This window comes from Carassius carassius, chromosome 6 (assembly GCF_963082965.1).
Source record: "Carassius carassius chromosome 6, fCarCar2.1, whole genome shotgun sequence".
Classification (NCBI taxonomy): Eukaryota; Metazoa; Chordata; class Actinopteri; order Cypriniformes; family Cyprinidae; genus Carassius; species Carassius carassius.
The window spans coordinates 13,759,917-13,785,705 of NC_081760.1; the positions used below are offsets into that span (position 1 = coordinate 13,759,917).

A 25,789-nucleotide genomic window follows, 5' to 3' on the forward strand; every position below is an offset into this window, starting at 1 on the left:
TTTTATAAAAGTTGTGAGTTATCAGTTAATTTATTTATGAAATCATTTATTATTGGGTTTAACCTATTTTGATGTGTATATGTTGAAGTTTTACGCCCTGACTGAAACACAAACGCTTAATTTGGTTAGTCGTGAAAAAAGAGAAAGAACCAACATCAAAAACAAAATCTGAATCATGTCACTCAAGTAAAAAGAGTGGACAACACTGTTATATTATGATTAAATGGTTTAAAGCTGCCTATTGTGCTGGTTTGTCAAAGCCAACATACTGAAATCATATTTAACTAGTTAAAAATAACTTTATAATACAAAACATTATAAATCTATATTTACATCTAATGTTAGATAACCAATTGACAAATAAGTATAAAATACAATAGTATGCAATGTCAAGTTTATTAGAATTAAACTAGAGCAGAGGTGAAATGTGAAACAGACAAATAATAATGTACAGGACATATAATAATAATAATAATAAAAAATCTTAAGATACTGGAATTTACATTTTTAGGTTTTGCATATGAATGATTATATAGGTTAAATGTATTGTGAAAAAATGAATATTACGTTAATTAAATGAGTTTTATGCAGATACATATACAGGGGTGCACTTAACTGTTACGCAGGTCAGCATGCGCAACCAAAATTAAAAATGCGCTCAAATTAAAAAAATGCATAAATAAGTTCTGAAGCATTTCCGTACTGACATGGTTTATAGTTGTTAATGCACGATTACCACTTTAGATCAATAAACTGCACTATACAAGACTGTGAAATTTATTTTCATAGTTTCATTCAATGACACACTACAATCAGCAGCGTTAAACCCGGAAGCGCATATACTTACTTGCCGGAAACCCGCCAAAATAAAAGCCTGCTAATTTTACGTTTAAAAATAATTCAAATTCATATATAAAAAATAAGTAGTAGTAAATATTAGCAAGTTTACTATAAAATAAACGTATTTGTATTTAATACTCCCTATTAATTTTAAATAGTATTATCACAGTTTATTATTTAGTTTATTATTTTTTATTAAATAAAACTAAATAAATAAAGTGCAATAGTATAATCACTATTATTAGTGTATTTTTATAGTTATATTTAATGGTTGACACTATATGCAGTGTGAGGACCAAACCAAATTTCCATGTTCTCTCATGATATATATATAACAATAGGATATACTATTTTATATTATAGGATATATAGGATATAGGATATAGGATATTTAATTTTTATATATATATATATATATATATATATATATATATATATATATAACAATAGGATATACTACACTATAGTAGCTTTAGAACTGTAAAATGTGGTTTAGAAACAAAAGTAGACTACATTGCAAAAACATGTTGATTAAAAGCTATACATAATATGAGGCATGAACATCATTTCACATATACTGTGTGTACACACAAAATTACACTTAAAAATCCCAGAATGAATAAAGGTACCCAATATTTGAATGTGCTACATATTTCAAGTATTGTGTTTTGTGTCACCATTGTAGCGGATCTGACCCGATTTAGACAAATTAAAGAGTCGATCAGGTCTGTGGTTAAAACACAAGCCGAATTCCTCAGAAAGGCAACAGGAAGTCAAAAAATATTCTGTGCCACAAGTCCCAAACAAGTTAACCAACCAACCAACTCTTTCACAAAACAGCTTTCAGCATTAACACCATTAGAACAATTATTGACAATTTCAATTCGGAGATGAGATTGTCAAATTTGGGGCAAGTAATTAAGATGCAACACCGGACATCACATGTAAACCCATGAGAGTACTACACAAGATCCTTTGACTTCCCCCACCTAGCAGAACCAGACTGAAATTCCTAAGGGGGGGGGGGGGGGGGGGCTTTGAACCTCTGGTGTCCACAGAAATCTTTGTCAGATAATGACACAGAAACTGTCTTTTCTACATATATATGGACCAAAATGAACTAAAAAAAGACTTATGGAGTGAAGCAATGGAACGATATTCATTTATATTCATTTATATGTACCCACACATTTGACTATCATGTTTATAATCACTTATTGTGTATGTCTTATAATAATAATTATGGGATAGCTTAAGGATTCATAATCATGTTTGGCATGTTTGTGATTGAATCTGCTTGCTTGAAACAGTCATGACCATCAGTTATTTGTCAAATGTATCATATTCTTGTTATAGGAATCATGTCCAAAATTAGACCCTGCAAGAGCGGGAAAATTCGGACCATGTGCTTGATAAGATAACATATGATTTATGATACCCCCGAGCCAAGACAATATCTGATTGGTCAAGACAACATTTGAGGTGTGGCCAACAGGACAGTTTAAATACTCAGGACACCATAACATTTTGCTTTTAGCTCCTAGCTTGCGTCTAGCTTCTGCTATTAGTCATGCAAGCTTTTAGTTTGCTTTAAGCTTGTAGCTTTGCTTCCTAGCTTTTGCTTTTAGCCATGCTTTTAGTCATCACTGTTCTTTGAGCACGGTTCCAGCGTGCTTCGGCCTGCCTGCTGCGACTTAGCCATGATGAGAAGAAACACCACCTAGTCTCGTCAAACTTTACTTCTTTTCTTTTCCGTTTGAGAGTTTCGTGTTCTGAGTTAAGTTTTGTAACGCCGGTCTCCGAGTCTGACCTCGACTGCCCATTCAACTTCAACCAGCCACACAACTCCGCATCGTCAGCCAACGCCCAATCACGGGCTTCCCAAGACGTCACTTCAGCAACTTCTGAACTTCCAGCCAATCAGCGACATTGGGAAACCCCCTTTCAACGGCAACAAAGGGGACTCCCTTTACACAGGAGACGCAAGTAACTTTACCTCCAGACTCTGACCTTTACTGGTGTATCTAATATAATTTTAACCTCATTGAGGAACTCAATGCGAGGGCTAATTAAGTGATTGATGGTTGTTCATGTCTATGCAATTTAACGTATTGCTGCAAACTTGGGATTTCACATTTTCATTCTCTTAAACTCATCCTTCCCTAACTTTCGATCTTCCTGCTACTTGTGTGAATGTATGAGTGCGTGCGTTTCTGTGTTAGATTAGTTTATATGTCTTAGATTTATCTAACAAAGCCTTATTCATATTGAAAAGAGAAGTATCTTGTGTTTTGTGCTTACAAGTTAATGTCTTAAACTGCCGATTTTGTTACTGTGCTAATTGATAGTGTTTTCACTATACTTTGGATATTAATATCCAGCGCAGATTTGATGTTAAACGGCTCATTCAGTGAATCGCAGGGCGTCTTAGTGATCAGCCGTGAAACAGTGATTCTGTTCAAATTCCCTTTAAAATCTTAAATGATTCCCTTTGAGCTAAATTGACCTGTTTCCCTTACATCATGCTAGTGTTTTCTTTCCTTACGCATACACGACAGATTAAGTTAAACTTAAATCTGTAAACTCTAAACTCTTAAAAGCATTAGAAAAAAAGGCAAGTACAATAGTAGCCTGATTGTTTTGCAGATGCTTTTCTTTCAACGCTATTCAGTAACAAATTACATATGTTTAATACTGTGACTCCAGCAGGCACAGAAACCAAGAATTTGATCTGTAAATCATGCTAAAATTAGCCTTTTTGTGTCAGCGAGGCCTCCTATACACCTGCGGTTAATCCTGCGGTTAAACTGGCAGAAATCCACTGTGCAATTTGCATTACACAGTTTATGTGAGAAGTTCAACATTGAATGTAAGGTATATTTAAACAAAAATGGAAAGCTGGCATGATATTAAGTCATGCACATGAGTAAAATATGAGCAGATGTCTCCCGTGGGTCAGCTATAGGTGAAAGTTTTGTCTTACAGTCAGCGATCTTAAACTCACAATTTCAGTTTAATGGGCCTGACATAAAGGAATTACCACATGAGAGTGCTTGGAGCCCAATAGTAACAGTTTATCCTCGGAGGAAATGTAATTCAATGGTAGATTCCGTTCATTCCATTCAGATGGCGTATGAGAGCCAGAGAGATGGATCTGTGGCATGAACAGAAACAAGAGGCTGCAAAACACATACTTGAAATAGATATTAGCTTTGTGCTGAGGCGTATGAATTGTGTTTCTCTTTTGTTCTCATAACGTAGTGCTGTTGGGTGGGACAGTTACAGACAAGCACACAAATGTCTTTAAACCATTAGTTCACCAGAGAATGAAGATTCTGAAGCTATTTACACCTTCATGTTGTTTCACTTGAATATGCTGGTTGTTCTTTTCCATTCATTTGCAATGAATGAAGACGGAGGCTTTCAAGCTTCAAAATAGATGCAAAATGTACCATAATGGCAGCGGCGGGCCATGCATTTCACACCTAGGCCTTCAGTGGCATACTGCATGAATTAATTAATCACTTTATACCTTCATAATGATGCCACGGCTATAGAAACCATAAATATTACACAGAAATGCAGTGTGACAGGGCATTGCATCAGAGACAGGTATCTCGTGTAGCGAGAATGAATGCTATTACTAAAGTAGGAACCCCAGATAATACAATTAATGCAGCTGCGTAACTTACATCATCTCTTGCTGAAGCATTAAGCTAACAAAATGACACAAATACAGTCCACCCGATGTTCTTGCAGACAGTTATTCACTCAAACGTATTCATACCTTATAGATAAGTTGGGAAGAGAAAGAGGAAGAGACAAGTTAATACAGCTTGGCTCGGAAACTGAGATATTCCTACGTAAATTTAAACCTGGCTTTGTATCTCGCAAATAACAACTGAATACAACGCATGAAGTGATTAAGTCAAAAATTAAAATTAGCCTATTATACTGTGGTTTTTCATCTTGTAGGTGCCGAGAAAATGTGTGGTTGTTTTTCGTGGTCCTTTAGTATACTGTTTTCATAGATTTACAGTAGTTTTATATTTTTCAAGAATGCCCTTAAAGGCAGGGTAGGTAATACATGTATAAACAACTTTCTACCAAATTTGTTTAAACTTTCTATATATATCAATGCATAATTAAAATGTAAGTACTCTGATAAAAAGAGTATAAAAATCGAGTGACTTTAGACCGTTTAATCTGTATTAAACACAGCTCATTATTTCCATTTCGGGACGAAACATAGGATTGGCTTAGGCGACTGTCACTCTCTCGCAACCATGGCAACCACCCTTTTGCCACACATGACCTGCCCACTTGCGCGTGCACGTTTGATTTGAGGAAACAGCACGTTTGATTCAACAGGCACGGATCCTAGGAATACCAAAACAATGGCAGAGAAACAGCAAGCAAAATTCACAGTACCAGCCTATGCAGTTAGTGAAGGCAAACCAGGCAAAAAAAGGAAGACAGTAACAGTACAAGAAAAGGCAATGAAACAAAGAAATAAAACGCGAGTTAATATCGGCGTGGCTTTCCAGTGATGGCGAGAACTGAGGGAACTCAAGGGGCTGAAAAGTGACTCCTTGATGGCTTTATTTCTGCTGGACAGGTAAATCTTTCTTTTTCTATTTTGATCATACATATTTTTTTCATGAAGCATGTGTCATTAGCACACGTAGCTGCGTAATATAGCTAACATAACATTACTTAGCGAGCCGTAGTAGAGACAATAAATAATCTATAGGAGCCCAGAAGGGAGGGGGTGGAGTGAATGGAAATAATGAGCTGTCTTTAAAACAGTCGTGAGAGGTCTACAGTCACTCGATTTTTATACTTTCTTTTTCAGAGTACTTACATTTTAATTATGTATTGATATATAAATAAAGTTTAAACAAATTTGGAAAAAAAGTTTTTTATACATTTTTTTACCTACCCTGCCTTTAAAATCTATAATAACATATACATATACATTAACATATACTGAGAAACAATAATAAATAATAAATAGTGTGAAAACAGAAATGATTTACGGTGATGCTGTTTCCTAGCTCTGACTATATGTTCTCTGACCATCCAATCAGAGAATGAGAAAATGCTGACGTAACAGACACCTGCACTGTTGATTTTGAAGGCCTTAAGGTGTATTCATTTTACCCTGGCAATACAATTGCTGAAATATGATTGGGTAAAAGCTCTAATATAAACATACACTACTGGAAGCAGCGCAACCAAGAGAAAAGCTATGAAATTAAGAGTATAAACTTTTGGAAATAACTTAATACACATTCATGGAAAAATATATTAAAACTAAGTGATTCTGATAGTGTTTAAGCTAGAAGATGGCCCACCACTGCATAACAGTATCATAAACTAGTCCATGCAGCTTGTGCACTATATTCAAAATATTTAATTTAATTTCATTTCATTTCATTTCATTTCATTTCAAGTTATAGCAATGCAATATAATTTAATTATAGGGTTCTTTGCCGTGTATATGATTTATTTTATTTTATTTTATTTTATTATGCTTTGCCTTTATTTATAGTATATGATTAATTTAATTTAGTATTATTATTAAAAGTAAAGCAGCACATTGGGATCAAATAATAACAACATGCAATTTTCATTTTTGGTGAACTGTCCCTTTAAGATTGGCTGGAAATTCCTTTAATATTTCAATGTTTGTTTCTGGCCAAGTACTGTTCACACAGCCAAGAGATAATATTAAACAGTTACCCTTCTAGGGAACTTGGATGCCTCCTCTAGTGGACACTATGGGGCCTCCCGCCAGCAGTACCGGTGTCTGAAATATGTGAAACAACCCCAATCCCATTGGCCTATGTAGCCTGTGATCATGGGGTTCGAAGGTCAAGCTTGCAGTAAAGTTTGAGAAGGGGATGGACCTTTTGAAAGCTACCGCTGTGAGCTCAGTGGCTTGGTGGGGTCCAGACGTTCTTGCTCTTGGGTTATTGGATCCCATGGATATCACTATATTGGGCTCATCTAGTGAGAGTGAGGAAATGGATGTGGTTGGATATGTTGTGTGCGCTGAATCCTTCCAACCTAGCTCCAACCCTACATACAGAGAAATGCTGGGAGTAATGGCACATGCCACTAAGAATGTTGATTTACCATTAAAAAAAGTTGATAAAATGTTAAATAATTTGAAATAAATTAAAATATAAAAAACCTTAAGTTGGCCAGACAAAATAAAATATGCAATTTTTTTTATTTAAAAATAAACCAAAACTTATACAATAATATAAGAATTAATAAATATAGACCTGCTAAAGTAATGACTATAATTAACAAAATATTAGCAACATTATCAGAAACTATAATAGTATCTCAGTGATACTAAAATAACACTCCAGCTCACTACAGTTTGAGAAAGTTTTACCTCTGCTGCACTTCTCGACTGCCTCTAAAAAAGTTGAACATTTCCATCTAAGTTCATTAGAGACCATCCATGCTTCACTGGAGGATGTGACAATGGCAGCCATTTACATTATGTCGATCGTAGCGTGGCGTGTCTCTCCATTAAAGTAAATCGATTATGGTCTTCACTTATCCCTTCCTGTGACCAGATCTTAATTGGAGGTGGTAATTATCTGACCATGCACTATTAAATGTCTCATCCGAGGTTGTGTGGTAACTGAAAATGAATAGCCATTGATTAGTAGCAGAGATATTCCACTGCTCTCCTTTCACAGATTGCTCTAGCATTGATCCATGGCAACAATTTCCAGCTTGCCATCTCACAATCAGCCAGATTGTCATGTGCGGCTTGAGTTTGACCCTTCATTATGAGCTTACAATAGGCCTCTACCAGCGCCACTGAGCCACTGCCCTCAGAGACAGATGTAGATTAGTGTCGCACATCCATTCACTCATCTATTCATTTGTTTGGCCTCAACAATAAGCAGGGTTAGCCGTTTGCCCTGGTCTCGAGGCAAATTAATATGTGGTATTTTGTGATAATGCAACATTTTATATGAAAGTGACGTGACGTGTGGCGTCCCATACTCAGAATTTGTGCTCTGCATTTAACCCATCCAAATGAACACAAACACACACACACACTTGGAGCAGTGGGCAGCCATATTTGTTGTGGTGCCTGGGGAGCAGTTGGGGGTTCGGTACCTTTCTCAATGGTCTGACCTCATTCATGGTATTGACCACTTACAATCCCTGCCATTACTGAGGCTCAAACCTGCAACCATTGGGTTACAAGTCTGACACTCTAACCATTAGGCCATGACTAATGAATCATGAATGTGTTTACATTCATAATTGTGGATTGTGATTGGGTGGACGAGTGCAGAGTTATGTGATTAATTGCAAAAGTGCTCATTTAGTTTTAAGATAGAATTATAGTTTTTATAAATTTTTAGTTTTTTTATTTATTGTTATTTTTAATTGTAGTTACAATTTTTGTAATTTTGTTGTATATTTTGTAACATGTTAACTTATTTATTTATTTATTTATTTACGTATAACAAATAACATCATAACATCCATTTAGGATAAAACGCAAAAACAACAACAACAGACATATAATCAATCTACATATTACAATTCAGTAAAAAAAAAAAAAAAACCTTCCAAACATCAATAGTACTAGGTTTGCCCTTATTAATTCGTGCTGTTGTACAGTCACAGGCCACTATGTTAAGAAGACTATGGATCCAATACGTTTTCTCACATATACAGTGTAAACCGGTTCTTTTTTTTATTTTTTTTTTATTTAATGGGTCAGACACTCATTAATTCTATTTTTATTCAATGCTAATTTAAAATGCTGATCTTATCAGTTAAAGGATAATGCTCGGATCACGAATCGTGGATGTTGGTCGGAAAAATTTACCAAAATGAATATCCCTAGATAAAACAAAGTTTACATTTGTGCACAGATTATTGACAATAAGACACTCCCTAAACATATGTAGAAAGGTACCCGATGACACAGTATTACAGATATGGCAGTTGTTATTTGGTTGTAGTTTCATTTTGTTTTGATTTTTTGTTAACAACTGTGTATTGAAATTTCTTCTATGAACAATAGTATAAAACAGAATGCAACTATGCAAATGTAGAACCCACCCCCTGCTAGACTAAAGAGTAGAGAAGATAACTAATAAATAAATGCATATAAATGCATAAAATAAGTAAAATAAATAATAATAATAATAATAATAATAATCATCATAATAATAATAAAAACTAATTAAGTAATATTAAGGTGAGACACTGCAGGCAAAAACACTGTTTTTTCAAGCACCTGTCAATTTTGAGATTTTGGGCTTTTTGGTTTTTTTATAAAGTGCTTTTTCAAACTAGTGGAAGGAAAGCATCCAAAAGACACTGTTAAGTGTTTCTTTTACAGCACTTTATCTGTTTGTGTCAATAGATTTCACTTACAATACATATTTTTAAAGGCCGTTTTCTCAAAATGAGTTTTTTCTTCAACACTGAGCCATAAATCTCCACTTCAGTAGCACTTACACACACCAAACTTGACATTTTTATTCCTGTCTATATTCTGAAGGTTTTTACAGAGGGATTTGTTCATATATATTTTCCTTGATTATATACAACATTTTATTCCCCCCAAAATTGTGAAAATATATTGTTTATATATATTGTTATATATTGTTATATATTGTATAAGTATTTTCTGAATTATGGAGTGACAAAAAAAGATAACCAGAATTCCCTCTGTAAAAACATTTGACTCTAATATGTCTAAAAAAAAATTAAACAACAATTTTGAAACTGACTTCATCTAGTGTTCAGATTTTTGTACTAGACATTTATGCAAATTAGCACATATTTCATTAAATAATGCCTCATTTGCATATTTAAACATAACATTTTTGAAAACTTGTAATACAAAAAATGTTTGCAATAATCAATGTAACCAATCAACTGGGTAAGTAAGGTGATAACTATTAGTTATTTTTTTTGCCCTATTCACCTGCAGTGTCTCGCCTTAATACATCAAATACAGAAAACTCATATTTAAAAAGATTTTAGAAAAGATGAAACAACATTAAAAGATGAATGCCATAAATTTACAGTTTTCACATTAGATCCATGTATACGAGAAGTTGAGAGTTCCATCGAGATAATGTCTAACAAATATACCACCCAGGTTCGTCTGTCTATTGTGAGAGGGGGATTCCAACGATTGACTAGCAACTTTTTTGCTGCAGTGAGAGCAGCTAACAGTAAACATCTTTGTTGGACGGATAAGGTGAGGTCCCAAAAGTCATTCATGAAAAAATGGCATGGAGTCAAACATATCTCAGTACCCAACAAATAAGAAAGGTCCTGTGAGAGCTGAGACCAAAAAGGAGAGAGAGAGGGGCACTCCCCAAAAAAATGCAAAAATGTGCCTAAAGATCCTTGCGAAAAGCGATTGCACTTAGGAGAAGATGACATATTCATATGAAAATGTTTCATTGGAGTCAAGCAAACCCTATGCAGCATTTTCCAATGAATAATTTGGTGGTTAGGGTTTTTAGAAGACAGTTTAAACATTCCCCATACCTGATCAGAAAATAAAACATGCACATCCTCATTAAGATCCTTAGCCCAAACAGTTGTAATAGATAAAGGTTTGTATGAACGCTCAAGAAGAAAGAGATAGATGACTGAAGCAGAGGAGGGAGATTCCTCAGAGGGAAGGATTAGTTTGCGCAAAGGGTGAATAGGCAGTTGAGAGTTCGAGGACACCCCATATGCCCGTAGGGCCGATCTAATGCGCAAATACATAAAAAAAAGGAAGTGCCTGGCAGATAATATTGAGTTTTGAGATTCTGGAAGGAATGTAAACCACTATCATCATAGATATCTCGCAGAGTTTTTACTTTGTGATGAGTCCATTGCTGAAAATGGAATGGAGTATTGCCTGACAAAAGATTATTATCGTGGAAAATTGGCGAATGCTTATGCCAAATTGTAACTAGTTGCAAATGTCTTTCAACATCCCTCCATGTGGAGAGGAGATAGGTTACAATTGGACCAAACCTAGATTTACACAGCCTAAGCGGAACCCACGAAAAAACAAGATGTTTCAATTTATACGGATAAACAATAGATTCCTCAATTGCTCTCCAAGATAGAGAAGCATCAGGGTCAAACCAAACTGATTAAGGGCAGAGGGAAAAGACTTGAGCATACAGTCTAAAATTAGGGAAAGAAAGACCTCCATGTAATCTACTTCGTTGTAAATTAGACAGTTTAATACGAACACGTTTCCCATTTCATATATATAGTGAAACACATGCATCAAGTTTGTTCCAGTAGCCAACTGGTGGAGCGAGAGGAATCATAGAAGAAAAGAAATGAATACATGGGAGAACATTCATTTTAATCACCGATATACGAACCTGAAGAGAAGTATGAAGACTAGACCAATTTTCTAAATCTGAGGATATTTTGGCTAGAATACTATTATAGTTTTTTTTTTTTAAGAATTTCTTGCAGGGAAGGAAAAACATCTATCCCCGAGTACTTAAAGTTTTAAACCACTGAAATAGGTACAGAAAGGGAAATGGGATCAAATTTAGAATTGAGGGGAAGTAGACATGACTTACTCCAATTAATTTTAAACCCAGAGAGAGTTCCAAAATGGTCGAATAAATTCAATACATGGGGAATAGAATGTGTCGGGTCTCCAGAAACAATAAGATATCATCAGCGAATAAAGAAATATGATGATGAGTATTCCTTATACTTATGGGAGAAATTGTTTCAGATCATCTTGAGCTAAGGGTTCCAAGGATAAGGCAAATAACAGAGGAGAAAGCGGGCAACCCTGACGTGTACCTCAATGTATAAAGAATGGGTTAGAGCAGACAGAACCTGTGAGAACAGAGGCTGCTGGATTGGCATACAGAACTTTTATCACGTTTTGAAACTTGATCCTAGACCCAGATGCTGTAGAATAGGGCTGTGCGATTAATCAAAATCGAAATTAAATCCTGATTTGAGTGTGCGCGTTTTCTAAATCACTTTATAGCATGATTTTCTGTAGCCCCGACCTCCTTCAGTATGTTATCTGAACCAATCAGGCTGCAGCGCATCTAAGTGGAGCGCGAGAACAGAGCAGACTGGGCATATGCCTAACTCCAGGTTCACACACTCTGTCTGTGATGCGTAGCCTTTTTTTTCGAGCCCAACAGAAAAGGTTATAAATAGAAATGTGCGAAAAGATTTAATATCTTGCGCATGAGCACAGAGTTGTGAGTGCACAGGACACAGGTTAAGCGAGAGGAGACACGTTTTTAGGCAGCGTGTATCTGAGCCTTATACAGTCTATGATCTGAGCACGCGCATCTGGTTTTGTTTACAGAGCAAAGGAAATCTGCGTGCGTCTGCGTATCCACTTGTGCATTATTTTAATGTGCTTTCGCGTTACAATAATGTGCTCTCGTTGCCACTTCTGAACCGCAAACACATTAACTTTCTGTATACGCACTGCAGACAGAGTACGTGTGAACCTTGGGCAATAAATATATTTGGCAAAACATATAACACCTGATGCACCGCTACAATGAGCTTTATGACCATTGCATGGCAAAAAAAAATAAAAAATCCCTGAACACGAGTTTTATTTTAGTTTTTTATTATAATCTTTTGCCATATGTCTAGATTTTGTTTGACATCTTTACTCAGTGATTATTTTGACTTAAGTCTGTTCTAGAGACATATTACAACTTTTTGATAAAGCTCTCATTGGTTTTCATTTGGAAATATGTTTCAAATTTATACTGAATGCATTTATGACTGTAAAGCATGTCTGTGTGTGTAAAAATTGTGATTAAAATCGAAATCACAAAATTGATCAAAAAATCGTGATAGGTTTTTTTTTGTCCATATCGCACAGCCCTACTGTAGAACCACCCATAAATAGTTCCATTCTAGCTGGTCGAAAGCTTTCATTGCATTTAGAGATAATACTGCACAAGGGGCGGATGATCTATTAGTTAAATTAATAATATGATATAACCTGCGTAAGTTATCCGAAGCTGAACGAGATTTAATGAACCCTGTTTGGTCATGATGAAATAGCCTGCTCATAAATTTCTCTAGATGAAGAGATAGTACCTTAGCATATAATTTAACATCAGTCCCTATCAAAGAGAGTGGCCGGTAACTAGAACAGTCGGATCTTTATTTATTTTTTAACAAGAGAGAAATAAGAGCTATATTAATAGATGAGCCTTGAGTAACTGAAAAAATTATCATATCTAACATGAGGGGGCCTAAATCCGGCGAAAAAGTAGTATACAATCGACTGGAATACCATCTCCTACCTGGGGTTTTCCCCTTGTTCATAGATCGGATTGCTGACTCCAGCTCCTGAAGGGTAATCGGTTCAGCCAGGTAATCCGAATCCGAATCTGACAGCCTAGGTAAATCAAGGTTGGACAGAAAAGATACAAAAGAGTCAGGGCACCAACAGCAGAAGAAGTATAGAGGTTAGGATTTCACTGCTGAAATATTAGCAAACTTTTCACTGTTGCGTATTCTTAGAGCTAAAAGGTGGCTTGGTCTACTTCCTTGAAAATAGTAATTCTGCCTGCATCTTTGAATCAGGAATTCTGCCCTGGATCTCAGTAATGAATTAAGCTCGGACCTAACTGTCATAACTTTGCTGAGTGTATTGTCTGAGAAGCAACGTTGATTGACTCTAGTCAGATTCTGAAGCTGTGATTCCAGTTCAACTATCTTTTTATGTCTGATTTTCTGAAGGAAAGAGGCATGTGAAATTAGTTATTCCTTATAAATCCTTATAAATCCTTTGCGTGCAGAGATCGGCGACGGCCCCAGATTATTATTGTTTCACTTTCACAGCGTTAAACATCACTCTCTTACTTGATCTGGACAAAATGTGCATTAATTGAACATTTAAAGACTCTAGCTTCAATATTTGACCAATGTTTTAATAAAACATTGTTGCAGTGACAGTTATTTAGTAATTTATGTCAGGAGTGCAAAATAATAAATCTGTATTATGCCACATTTTGAATAGAAATTCACCACTCATTCATATTCATCACGTCATCAGCGGTTTATTTGTGTTCACATAGACTCACTGAACAGTGTCAATAAGGATTTATAAACCAAAGATGCATATCTGCGGAGATCTATGGATATATTTACTGATGTTTACTTCATATTTCTTCAGACAGAATTGTAATTTCTATTCATTTTCCACTGATTTACACAATCTAGTGATAAATAGCCTCTCCCAGCGATCTGTGTGTGTGTGTGTGTGTGTGCTGTCCCGTGTACTCGTGGCTCAGACAGACTCTGATTGGTCCTTTGCCTTGTCAATCTTTAGAGTGTCATAACCGGACACTGCCACATCGTGTCACATGGTTCGTGTACACTTCCTGGTTGTTATCTGTCCACAACAACACTGATACACCTCTGTACACACGAAATTTCTGAATAATAAACCCACGATTACGATAGTAAAGCTTGGTATGAGATTTTCTTGAGATCTGGGGCATGTAAAAGGCTATAAATAGCTCATTTTTTACAACAGTAAACGACCAAATTCCACCCGTGATCGCAAACGGATGTTATTACAAACACTCGATCGGGGTTTAAAGTGAGTTTTGAGTAAAAGTGTACTAGTAATTTAATAAATTGTCCAATGTAGCTTGATGCAAACGTTAGCTCTTATGCTACTAATAGCAGATGCATTTCTTCTTCATAATGCATTTCTGTCACAATAATTCACGTAAGGTCGTAAGAAAATGTTCCTTTTCAGGAACTCAAGCTGCGTCTAGCGCTTTGGGGAACGTCCCTGACGAGACCGACTCTGAATATCGTGTGCAATCCGTCCATCGGAAAGGCGTGACGTCACGGGCGGGGTGACGTAGCGACCAGGAAGCTATAAAAGCACGTGCCGTGCAGCTGGCCTCAGCTTCGCGTCTGTCAGCAAGCGCTCTGTGTGTGCATGTCAAAAGTCTGTCCCGTTGGTCCTATTTATTGTTGTCTGTCCCTTAGCCATTAAAAGATCGCTAAAACAGCTCAATATGCCAAAACTAAAGCAAAAGACCAAACATATGAAGGGCGATTCCAAGCCACGTTATAGATTGTGTGTTCCTCCCTGTCCTCGCTACATTACGAGCGGGGATACACACAGTCTGTGCGTGGCTTGCCTGGGATCGAAGCACGCTGAGTCGGCTCTCGAGGGGGCCGACTGTCCGCATTGCGAGCGATTGCCAATGCGGACGCTTCGATCCCGGAGGGCTCTCTTCGAGGAGGGAGTCTTTACCAGCGTTCCTCGCGGTGCTGGCCCCGCTTCTGCCGAGGCAGAGCGGCTGCTGCACTCGTGGGGATCGCAGGTGGATCTGTCAGAGGGAATGGAGACGGGCCAGTCCTTATCTCCTTCCTTATCTGCCAGATCCGGCGCCCAAACCCTGGGTTCGGAAGCACGCTCATCGGTTTCTTCCCCCCAGGGTGAGGGATCAACTCTTCACCTCTCTTCCTCCGAGGAGGTCGATGTGGAGTCGGTTGCTGGGGATTCGCCACCCCTGTCGCCCCAGTATGAGGAGCTGTTGGAGGTGGTTACGCGAGCAGTAGATAAATTAAAAATCGAATGGCCTGCTGAAAAACAAACCGAGCCGCAGAGAAGCAAACTAGACGAACGCTTTCTGCGGCCGAGGCAACCACCTCCACGTCGGAGCCTTCCATATTTTCCCGATCTCCACGATGAGTTGTCGAGATCGTGGAACCACCCTTATTCAACCCGCCTCTTCGGCCCCGATTCACTATATTATGGCAACGTGATGGGGCTGGGAGAGCGGGGTTATAGAGCGATGCCACGGGTCGAACAGACGCTCGCGGGCTATCTGTCGCCCGGTTCGGCATCGTCTCTTAAGGCTCCGACATTGCCCACTAAGCCTCTTCGAGTTACATCATCGCTAGTGGGCAAAGGTTATGTGGCAGCAGGTCAGGCTGGGGCTTGCCTTCACACTATGGCAGTCCTTCAAGCTTATCAGGCTGACCTGCTGAGAGATGTCGATGAGGGGGAGGGGATTAAGTCTGGAGATATAGAAGAACTCAGAAAGACCGCTGATCTCTCCCTCCGCGCCACTAAAGAGACCGCTCGCGCAATTGGGCGGTCTATGGCAGCCTTAGTGGCCGCGGAGAGGCATTTGTGGCTGACCCTGTCAGAGATAAAAGAAAGAGACAGGGTCTGCCTCCTGGACGCCCCGCTTCAAGCCTCGGGCCTGTTTGGCGACACAGTCAACACTGTCGTCAACAGGTTCCAGGAGGCACGCAAACAGGCGGCGGCGTTCCAGAGTATCCTCCCTCGTCGCTCTCGTGGTGCATCTGGGCGGGAGATGACCACGCCACATACCGGCTCCTCATACCGGGAAGTACAAAAACAGAGTGTCGCCGCTCGTGCTCCCCCACGTCGGGACCGAGGGCCCCAGCGACGCTATGAGTCGGGGGCTTCTAGGGCGAAAGCCGATTTAAGATCTGTCATTGAAGCCCGGAAGTCCTCGACGAAAGGATCCTGACGCCAGGATCCAGAGGGCAGCCCCTGCTGGGGTAGAGCGCGGTCCACCTCATTATACGGTGCCCGCCTCACCTCAGTGCCCTCAGGAGGTCGGCCTGCCAACCCTGCCAGAGTTTCAGGGCGCAGCGGCCTCCAGCGAGCGCTACTCCCAGTTATTTTCGCCCGTGAGCGCAGCGGAGCTGGGATGCTCGCCGCCCCTTCGGGGGCCTCTTACACCAGAGGTCAGTCTCGAGAGACTGATTCCCTTAGTAGATTATTTAGCAGCGTGGAAGCTACTGCCAAATGTATCTCAGTGGGTCCTGCGTACAATAGAAAGAGGCTATTGCATTCAGTTCGGTCATCCACCACCGAAGTTCAACGGGGTTACACCGACTGTGGTCGGCCCCCGGCAGGCTCTGGTTATGGAACAAGAAGTGAATACCCTATTAAGGAAGGAGGCCATCGAGGTGGTCCCTCCTCTAGACAGTGAATCCGGATTCTACAGCCGGTATTTCATAGTTCCAAAGAAGGATGGGGGGTTGCGTCCGATCTTAGACTTACGTCTCCTGAACCGCTCAGTTATGCCACTGAAGTTCAAAATGCTCACTGTCAATCAGGTGGTAGCTCAAATCAGATCCGAGGACTGGTTTGTCACAATAGATCTCAAAGACGCATACTTCCACATATCCATCCTTCCACAACACAGGAGGTTTCTGAGGTTCGCTTTCGGGGGCAAAGCTTATCAATATCGAGTACTTCCCTTTGGCCTCGCACTCTCACCCCGCATGTTCATGAAATGTGTAGATGCTGCTCTGGTATCCCTCCGTATGCAGGGCATCCGCATTCTAAATTATATCGACGATTGGTTGATTCTAGCTCAATCAGAGCAGATGGCGGTTCGACATCGAGATGTCGTTCTCGCACACATGGGGGAGCTGGGTTTGAGACTAAACGCCAAGAAGAGTGTACTTTCTCCAGTTCAGAGAACCACCTATCTAGGCGTAGTTTGGAATTCGATCACGATGCAGGCACGCTTGTCTCCTGCTCGGATCGAGTCGATCCTCACGTCAGTCGAGAGATTCAAAGAAGGCCAGTCACTCACTGTCAAACAATTCCAGAGATTGTTAGGGCTGATGGCAGCTGCGTCCAACTTGATACCTTTTGGCCTGCTGTACATGAGACCCCTACAGTGGTGGCTCAAGTCCAAGGGCTTTTCCCCGAGGGGAAATCCACTTCGAGTTATCAAGGTCACGCGGCGGTGCCTTCGTGCCTTAGACATGTGGAAGAAACCTTGGTTCTTGAATCAGGGCACGGTGCTGGGAGCTCCTTGTCGCCGTGTAACGCTAGCGACAGACGCGTCCCTCACCGGTTGGGGTGCGGTCATGAGTGGCCACCCTGCCCGCGGTCTGTGGAGCGATCGCCATCTGACATGGCACATCAATTGCCTAGAGATGCTAGCAGTCTATCGAGCATTGAAATATTTCCTCCCAGACCTGAGAGGTCACCATGTGTTGGTGCGCACCGACAACACATCAGTGGTCTCTTATATCAATCACCAGGGGGGTCTGCGTTCACGCCCCTTGTACAAGCTGGCACACCAGATCCTTCTGTGGTCCCAGGGCAAACTCCTCTCGATCAGAGCAGTGTATATTCCTGGGAGGTTGAATGTGGGAGCAGACATACTGTCGAGGCAGGGGCCGAGGCCCGGGGAATGGATGCTTCACCCCGAGGTGGTGAAGCAGATATGGAGAGTATTTGGCACAGCCCAGGTGGACCTCTTTGCGACTCAGGAGACATCGCAATGTCCCCTCTGGTTCTCTCTAGTTCATCCAGCTCCTCTGGGACTGGACGCTATGGTACAGACCTGGCCGAGGCTTCGTCTGTACGCTTTTCCCCCTATCGCTCTGCTCCCGGGAGTTCTGGCGAGAGTACGCCAGGACGGGGTCCGTCTGTTATTAGTAGCCCCGTTCTGGCCGGGCCGACCATGGTTCTCAGATCTAGTCTCGCTCCTCGACGGCTCTCCGTGGGAGATACCGATCAGGACAGACCTACTCTCACAGGCGCAGGGCATGATAATTCACCCTCGCCCGGAGTTGTGGAAGCTGTGGGTGTGGCCCCTGAGGTGGGAACAACTGTTAGCAGCTGGTCTCTCAACCGAGGTTGTTGAGACCCTACTCCAATCCAGAGCTCCCGCTACGAGGAAACTGTACGCCCTGAAGTGGAAACTCTTCACTTCATGGTGCAGAGACCGCCAGCTTGACCCAGCAAACTGCCCAGTTGGTACAGTTCTGGAGATTTTACAAGCCAGGCTCTCTGCGGGGTTATCCCACTCCACCTTAAAGGTTTACGTGGCGGCCATAGCTGCTTTCCATGTCCCTTTCAATGATCAGTCAGTGGGTAGACACCCCCTAGTTACACGTTTCCTCCGAGGTGCACTGAGGCTGAGACCTCCAGTACGGTCCCGTGTTCCCCCCTGGGATTTGGTTGTGGTGCTAGAGGCTCTTTGTAAAGCTCCATTCGAGCCAATTCAAGACATCTCAGACAGACATCTAACAATTAAAACTGCCCTGTTATTGGCAATCACCTCTCTAAAGAGAGTTGGAGATCTCCAGGCCCTCTCGGTGGCCCCTACCTACCTAGACTTTGCCCCTGGTATGGCCAAAGCATTCTTACACCATCGAGCGGGTTATGTTCCGAAGGTTCCCTCTGTCACACCACAACCTATCGTACTGCAGGCCTTCTGTCCTCCTCCCTTTCGGGAGCCAGACCAAGAGAAGCTAAACTGTATGTGTCCAGTGCGAGCACTGGACGCATACGTCCACAGAGCTGCCCTGTGGAGAAAATCCGACCAACTGCTTGTTTGCTATGGTCCTTCTAACAAGGGTTCTCCTGCCACCAAGCAGACCCTTAGTCGTTGGATAGTCGAGGCTATCAACGTCTCCTATGAGTCCTCTGGTCTTCCCCCTCCTTTGGGGGCCAAGGCTCACTCTACTCGGGGTATGGCGGCCTCCAAGGCCTTCTCAGCAGGTGTGTCCCTCTTGGACATCTGCAACGCTGCGGGGTGGTCCACGCCCTCCACATTTGTCCGATTTTACAATCTTGACATGCGAGCCACGCCGGGCTCTTCTGTTCTCTCGTCTTAGCTGTGCTCTTCGGATACACACTAGGCAGGGATTTGGAAGTCTGGCAGCGTTGGCACATCGTTCCCCAAAGCGCTAGACGCAGCTCGAGTTCCTGAAAAGGAACGCCTCAAGGTTACGTATGTAACCCTAGTTCCTTGAAGGAACGAGACGCTGCGTCGCAAAGCCATACTCCCGGCACCCCTGCCGGCGCTTGCTTCCCTACTCGAAGCTGAGGCCAGCTGCACGGCACGTGCTTTTATAGCTTCCTGGTCGCTACGTCACCCCGCCCGTGACGTCACGCCTTTCCGATGGACGGATTGCACACGATATTCAGAGTCGGTCTCGTCAGGGACGTTCCCCAAAGCGCTAGACGCAGCGTCTCGTTCCTTCAAGGAACTAGGGTTACATACGTAACCTTGAGGCGTTTTGTTGTATTTTTATAGTAAGACTTTTGATAAATAAGGGGTAAATGCATACTGAGACTGAGACAGAAGTGAGATTGTAGCTTGGTGGATTGTAAAGCTTGAAATACCACAACAAAGGCTAATAAAGGTGGAATAAAAACAAAAGAATAATGATAAAAGAATAATGTGGATAATCATTATTATTATTATTAAAGTTTTGTTGTTATTATGTCTGTATCCAAAAAAGAGTAGACCCTTTACAGATTCAATTGATGTATAGCTCTTATCTGTACGATTAAAACTGAAAGTGTAATTTAAGTTCTTTTCGGGGTTATCAGGAGAAAATGACTCAAAACGCGTATCCGCGTTAATCGACTTCAGAGGGTTAAAGTGAACGGTGAAAGACAGTCGCCTAACCATTTAGAGCATCTCTTGTCCGATTAGATAGCAAATGACCAACTGATGTTCACTGAGAGTTGGTGGATGAATGGGATCTGGAAAATCTCTTGCTTCTTCTGGGGAGTATAACAATTTGGGTTCGCCTTAATTGAGAATGACCTTCAGCGTTGCAGGATAGAGAAGAAAATTCTGGATGCCTGCCTCTCTCATTTCATTCATAACTGGCGCAAATGCACTTCTTTTTGCGGTGACCGGAGAAAAATCTGGAAAGAAAGACAGCATTGCTCCGTTGGATGTTTTCACTGGGGCGTGAAGTGTGGCGGGCCGCAAAATGCGCTCCCTGTCCGTGTACCACAACAGTTTAAAGATGAAACCCATGGTTTAGCACGATCTGAGGAGAGCCTGGTGTACACGCGATGCGCTCATTCCACTTCAATCTCTTTGCCCGCCAGAGATGGGAGCCACGTCGGTAGCGATCTTTTAAAAAAGCCCATAGGGTCGTCCTTCTCTGACCCTTCAGGTAATCCAACCAAACGCAGATTGCAGTGCCTGCGATCTTGTAAACCTAAAAAAAAAATCTTGTTACTCGAGCGCCTGCTCGCCTATCATGATCTCCGACAATTTTCTTTTGTTCTCTTATCTCCCCTGTAAGATGATCCATTTTGGAGCATAGCGACTGAACAACTGACATGTGAGAAGCGAACTCGTTCCACATTGCCGTCAACTCAGATCTTAGAATGTCTTCAAAGTGCGCAACAGTGTTCGCCATCTTATCCACCATATCACCCGTGGTCGGTGGCTTCGATTTTTTTCTTAATTGGAGAAGCTGACGGAGACATCTCCTGCTGTTTCCGATTGCAAGACATCAGGAATAGTATTAATAAATGAAGCAATCTTAAAATAAAACAAAAAAATCAGCAAAAAGGGGCCAAATGTACGGAGCTCTATTCAAGTGCGACTAGGTTTCATGAGCATGTCACGTGACTCTGTTTGTAGTTTCATTTTGAATCTTTTGTAAGGAGTTATATATGCTCTATGAATAACTTTGAAATGTATAAGACAATGAGCCAAGTTTTTAGAGGTTAAACTGAGGTTAGATCACACCCACTGCCAGTCGACAGATAAATTAAGGTCAGATAGTTCCCGATTCCAAACAGATTTGATAGAAAGAGGTTTTGTAATGTGATCAATAATTGTACTATATATTAACCCTTTCACGCATAGTGGTCACTACAGTGGACAGCTATTAAAAAAGCTTTTTCGGGTTTTTATGGCAAAGTTGCACATCAATCTCTTCATTGGACCCTGGTGCATCATCCTATAAATTGCAAGCAAGTGGCAAGCCTTTGTGTTTCGATTTTTTCCCCCTCCAAACCAAGATGGCCAAGGGTCAGTCAGACATGCCAAGTTGCTCCAGAATATCCACCCATTCCTTCTATCCTAGGAGACTCTTGTATGTAAAAAAAATATTGCAGCATAAAGCAATATCTAATGAGTCATATCACAGTAAAATTTTCCAAGTTTTGATTTTAGATTGAGAGAAAACTCTGATTAATCACATATCCACTGTAGTGGACATCATGCATGCAATGGCTATATTTCAGCTACAATTCATAATTATAATGTGAATATTGTTTTTGAAATTTAAAACTTAAAAACTTAATATGCATTGACTTTTTCTATTGTGAATAAATGTATTTGTATTATTAGAATGCAATTTTCATTGACATCGAAAAAAGTCATGTGATTACATAATGTATGACACTTGTAATGCATTACTTTACTTGTTAGATCAAAAAGTAATTTGATTTTATAATGCATGTTATTGTAATGCGTTTTTTACTAATAACATCAAAAAGTAATCTGATTACGTAATGCATGTTACTTTTAATGCGTTTCTTTACTCATGACATCAAAAAGTAATCTGATTACATAATGCATGTTACTTGTAATGTGTTTCCTTTCTCATAACATCAAAAAGTAATCTGATTATGTAATGTGCGTTATTGTAATGCGTTTTTTTACTCATAACATCAAAAAGTAATCTGATTACGTAATGCATGTTACTTGTAATGCGTTTCTTTACTCGTTACATCAAAAAGTAATCTGATTAGGTAATGCACATTACTTGTAGTTAATTACTTGTTAGATTAAAAAAGTAATCTGATTAGGTAGTTAATTACTTGTTAGATCAACAAGTAATCTGATTAGGTAATGCATGTTACTTGTAACACATTACTTTACTTGTAACATCAAAAAAGTAATCTGAATGGGTTATGCATGTTACTTGTAATGCGTTACCCCCAACACTGATCATTTCAGATGAGATTGAAAAACATATCGCTAGGTTTTCTCAGAGGAGGGCTATGATAGAAATGTGCATGTCCATCTTGAACATAATCATAATTATCAGCTAATAAGGGTAAATCTCCATACTCTGGTGCACTGGAGGGAGCATCTGAGTGGTTTCCACAGTTGTACCTTGACAGGCTGTAGAAAATTCTGATGGAATCACGTCCTCATGTTCTGATATCATAGATACACGAAGTGCAACTTGTATAAAGTTGTATGAAGCCATTGCAATATTTTGCATTTATATTTTTTGCATATATTTTATAGTTTTCACATTATTTGATATAATTGCATTGATTAGTTTGTTAAATTCACATGCTTTATCTGTTTGATTATTGTCTTATAATTAATACAGTATATCTTCAGTTTAAACCAACCCCATGCTGTCCACTCAAGTGGACATCTGAAGATCTCTTTGAAAAATTAGTAAAAAAATAAAATAAAAATAGATTCTTGTTTTTCATGCCCTAAGAGCAATAAAAACACATAGGAAAAAAATCCTGACTGAGGTTATCATAATTCATGCATGAAAGGGTTAAGGAAACAGTTGGTCGACCAGAAGATGGTGCAATCCAGTCTCGCACAGGATGAGAGGAAATAGGAAGTTAAAAAGTTATAGGATTAATTTTTTATCAGGATATTTTTTTCCTAGTTATAATTTTTTCTAAAATATTTGTGGATATTTTTATGCATATTTTTAGAGCTATATATATATATATATATATATATATATATATATTATTTTTTACAATCTCAAAATGACTTTTAAAAAGTCCTCATTTACTGGCACTTTCTGCAATTTAAGTCATTGTATCACTGATTCATTTGAAACTGCTACTCTCTTTAGGAACTTATCTAGTCTAAATAGGTAATTTAATAATTCACTCAACAGATTTATTTCAACGTGCTAATTAATTCAGTACAGAGCCATGCAAACGACGAAATTGTGCACACGATTTACTAATTTGTTCCCTCAATGTACTAAGATGTGCACAAGATTACTATTGCGTTCCCTCGATTTGCTAAATCATGCACATGATTTAACAAATCGAGGGAAAAAATTAATAAATTGTGCGCACATTTTATAAATCGAGTGAACGAAATTGTAAATCGAGGGAACGCAATAGTAATCGTGTGCAAGTTTTAGTACATTGAGAGAACGAATTAGTAAATCTTGTACACGATTTAGCCTACTATTTTTTTTTTTTGGTTGTCATGTGCGGGCTCCGTAATTCAGGAACTAAACAAATATCAATCTTAATAAGTGAGTTATTGAATCATTTGTTTAACTATTTCATTAAAAAAATATGATTCAGGAACAGTTCCGTTTTGGAAATATTTTCTATGATGAATCAAAAACAGACACAGCAATTAGCATTAATGGGCCTAAGTTAATCACTGTACAAATGTGTTTAATGCACAGCTAGATGTGCATTATCCCTTACTTAATACATACCTTCCAGCCAATCAGAATCAAGTATTCAGGCAGACCAACGTATAAAAGCAGTGAATTAATGTAGCCGAACATGACGTTTAAGAGCTGAAGTGCAACATTCTAATCTGGGTTTCTATGTGTTGCATGTGAACTCGCAAAATGATTGACAGACTGAAAGCACCTAAATATTTTCTGACCATGACTGTCTGACCCAACAAGCTAATTCCACATTGGTTTAAGCATAATTATACTGGCAACAGCCAGATTCTGAAGTGCAAAATAAGATATGAAGTTAATGCAATTTGTTTAGTGTGATTGCCAATAGTAAATGAAGAACTTACTTTGGTTTTTAAGGGAATAAATGAAGCCTAGACAGAGAGCGAGCACTGGCCGGTAGATCAGATCCTAAAACAGTCAGGAATGCACTTAAAACAAACTCATTACAAACTTTTGATGTCTGTGCATTGACTGTTTTATTACTTTACCCACATTGCCTGGGCTCTGGAGGGTTTTTGATTAATTGCTCCTATCAGCTGCAAACTCAGTTCATTGTTCGCATGAAGACTGACTATGGCAAGGCCAATGGATTTAACTCAACTATTCACCGCGGCTTTGATTTGCGGATAAGAAAACTCAAAGAGCATGGCAATTTTGGCAGGATACCTCCACACTAGTGCCAGCTTGACATTTCCAATAGTGATGTGAGAAAGATTAGATTGGATCTTTTGCAAAGGTCCTTCAACACATTTAACTGAGCAAAGTCTCTAGGGTTTTTCGATGTTATATTATTATTATTTTATATATATATATATATATATATATATATATATATATATGTGTGTGTGTGTGTGTGTGTGTGTGTGTGTAATATTTTGCATTTTCCCATGTAAAATCTAATTTCACAATGTTGGTAGTGGTTCACAGGGTGTTGCTATGCGATTGCTTCGATGCTCTGGGTTGTTGCTAGGGTACTGGGATGAGAGGCTGTCAGGGTGTTGTTGTGGTGTTCATATATAGTGCATTGCTATTTGGTTGATTTGTTTTGGGTATTCAGTGATTGCTATGACATGCGGTTACAAAAATCTTCAAAGGGTTGCTATGCAGTTGTGTGGTTTCTAGGGTGTTCTGGGTGGTTTCTGGGGTATTTCTAGGTGGTTGCTATGTGTTTCCCGACCTTTGATTTGTTTAAATCATTAACCCCAGTTCTTAGAAATAGTAATAATAATAATTACAAACAGAAGAAATAAATTGTACAAGGGTCAACAGATTTAAAAATATAAATAAATAAATAAAAGCGATGCATGTCATACAGTGCTATTGTGGCTGTAGTGTGCAATGTGACAAACATGACGCTTCTCCATGGAAACAGGAAAGTGATACATTCTAAAATAATGCTTATAAAAATCATGCTGCAGCTAAAATATTTTAAACTCATGTACGAAAGAATACACATGTAGGCACCTTGTACACAAATGTACAGATAATTATGATCCAGAATTACAGTAAGATCTCTCTCCTCCCCACGAATCACATTCATCTATTCTTTTTTTTTTTTTTTCACCCACAGCTCTCACTATCATATTCTTCCTCTGTATGCATCCCACATTAATTACATCACCCATTGTTCTGCTCTACGGCCCCCATTTTTTCTTCATTACTAATGTTGAGCTTTTGCCTTTGACTGTTTTGCATCTCTTTT

The 25,789-nt window shown here is 39.6% G+C and overlaps 2 protein-coding genes across 2 annotated transcripts in view; both read left to right on the forward strand.

The window, feature by feature from the left end:
• The window catches only part of LOC132142393 (glypican-5-like), a 278,158-nt gene that overhangs the window by 214,211 nt on the left and 38,158 nt on the right, over positions 1-25,789 (forward strand). The gene's annotated exons all lie outside the window — the stretch shown is intronic.
• Positions 17,320-18,495, forward strand: LOC132141878 (uncharacterized; the record flags this gene model as incomplete). Its single annotated transcript, XM_059551533.1, has 1 exon — positions 17,320-18,495. A coding segment is annotated over exon 1 (1,095 nt), but the record flags the coding sequence as incomplete, so codon positions are not given.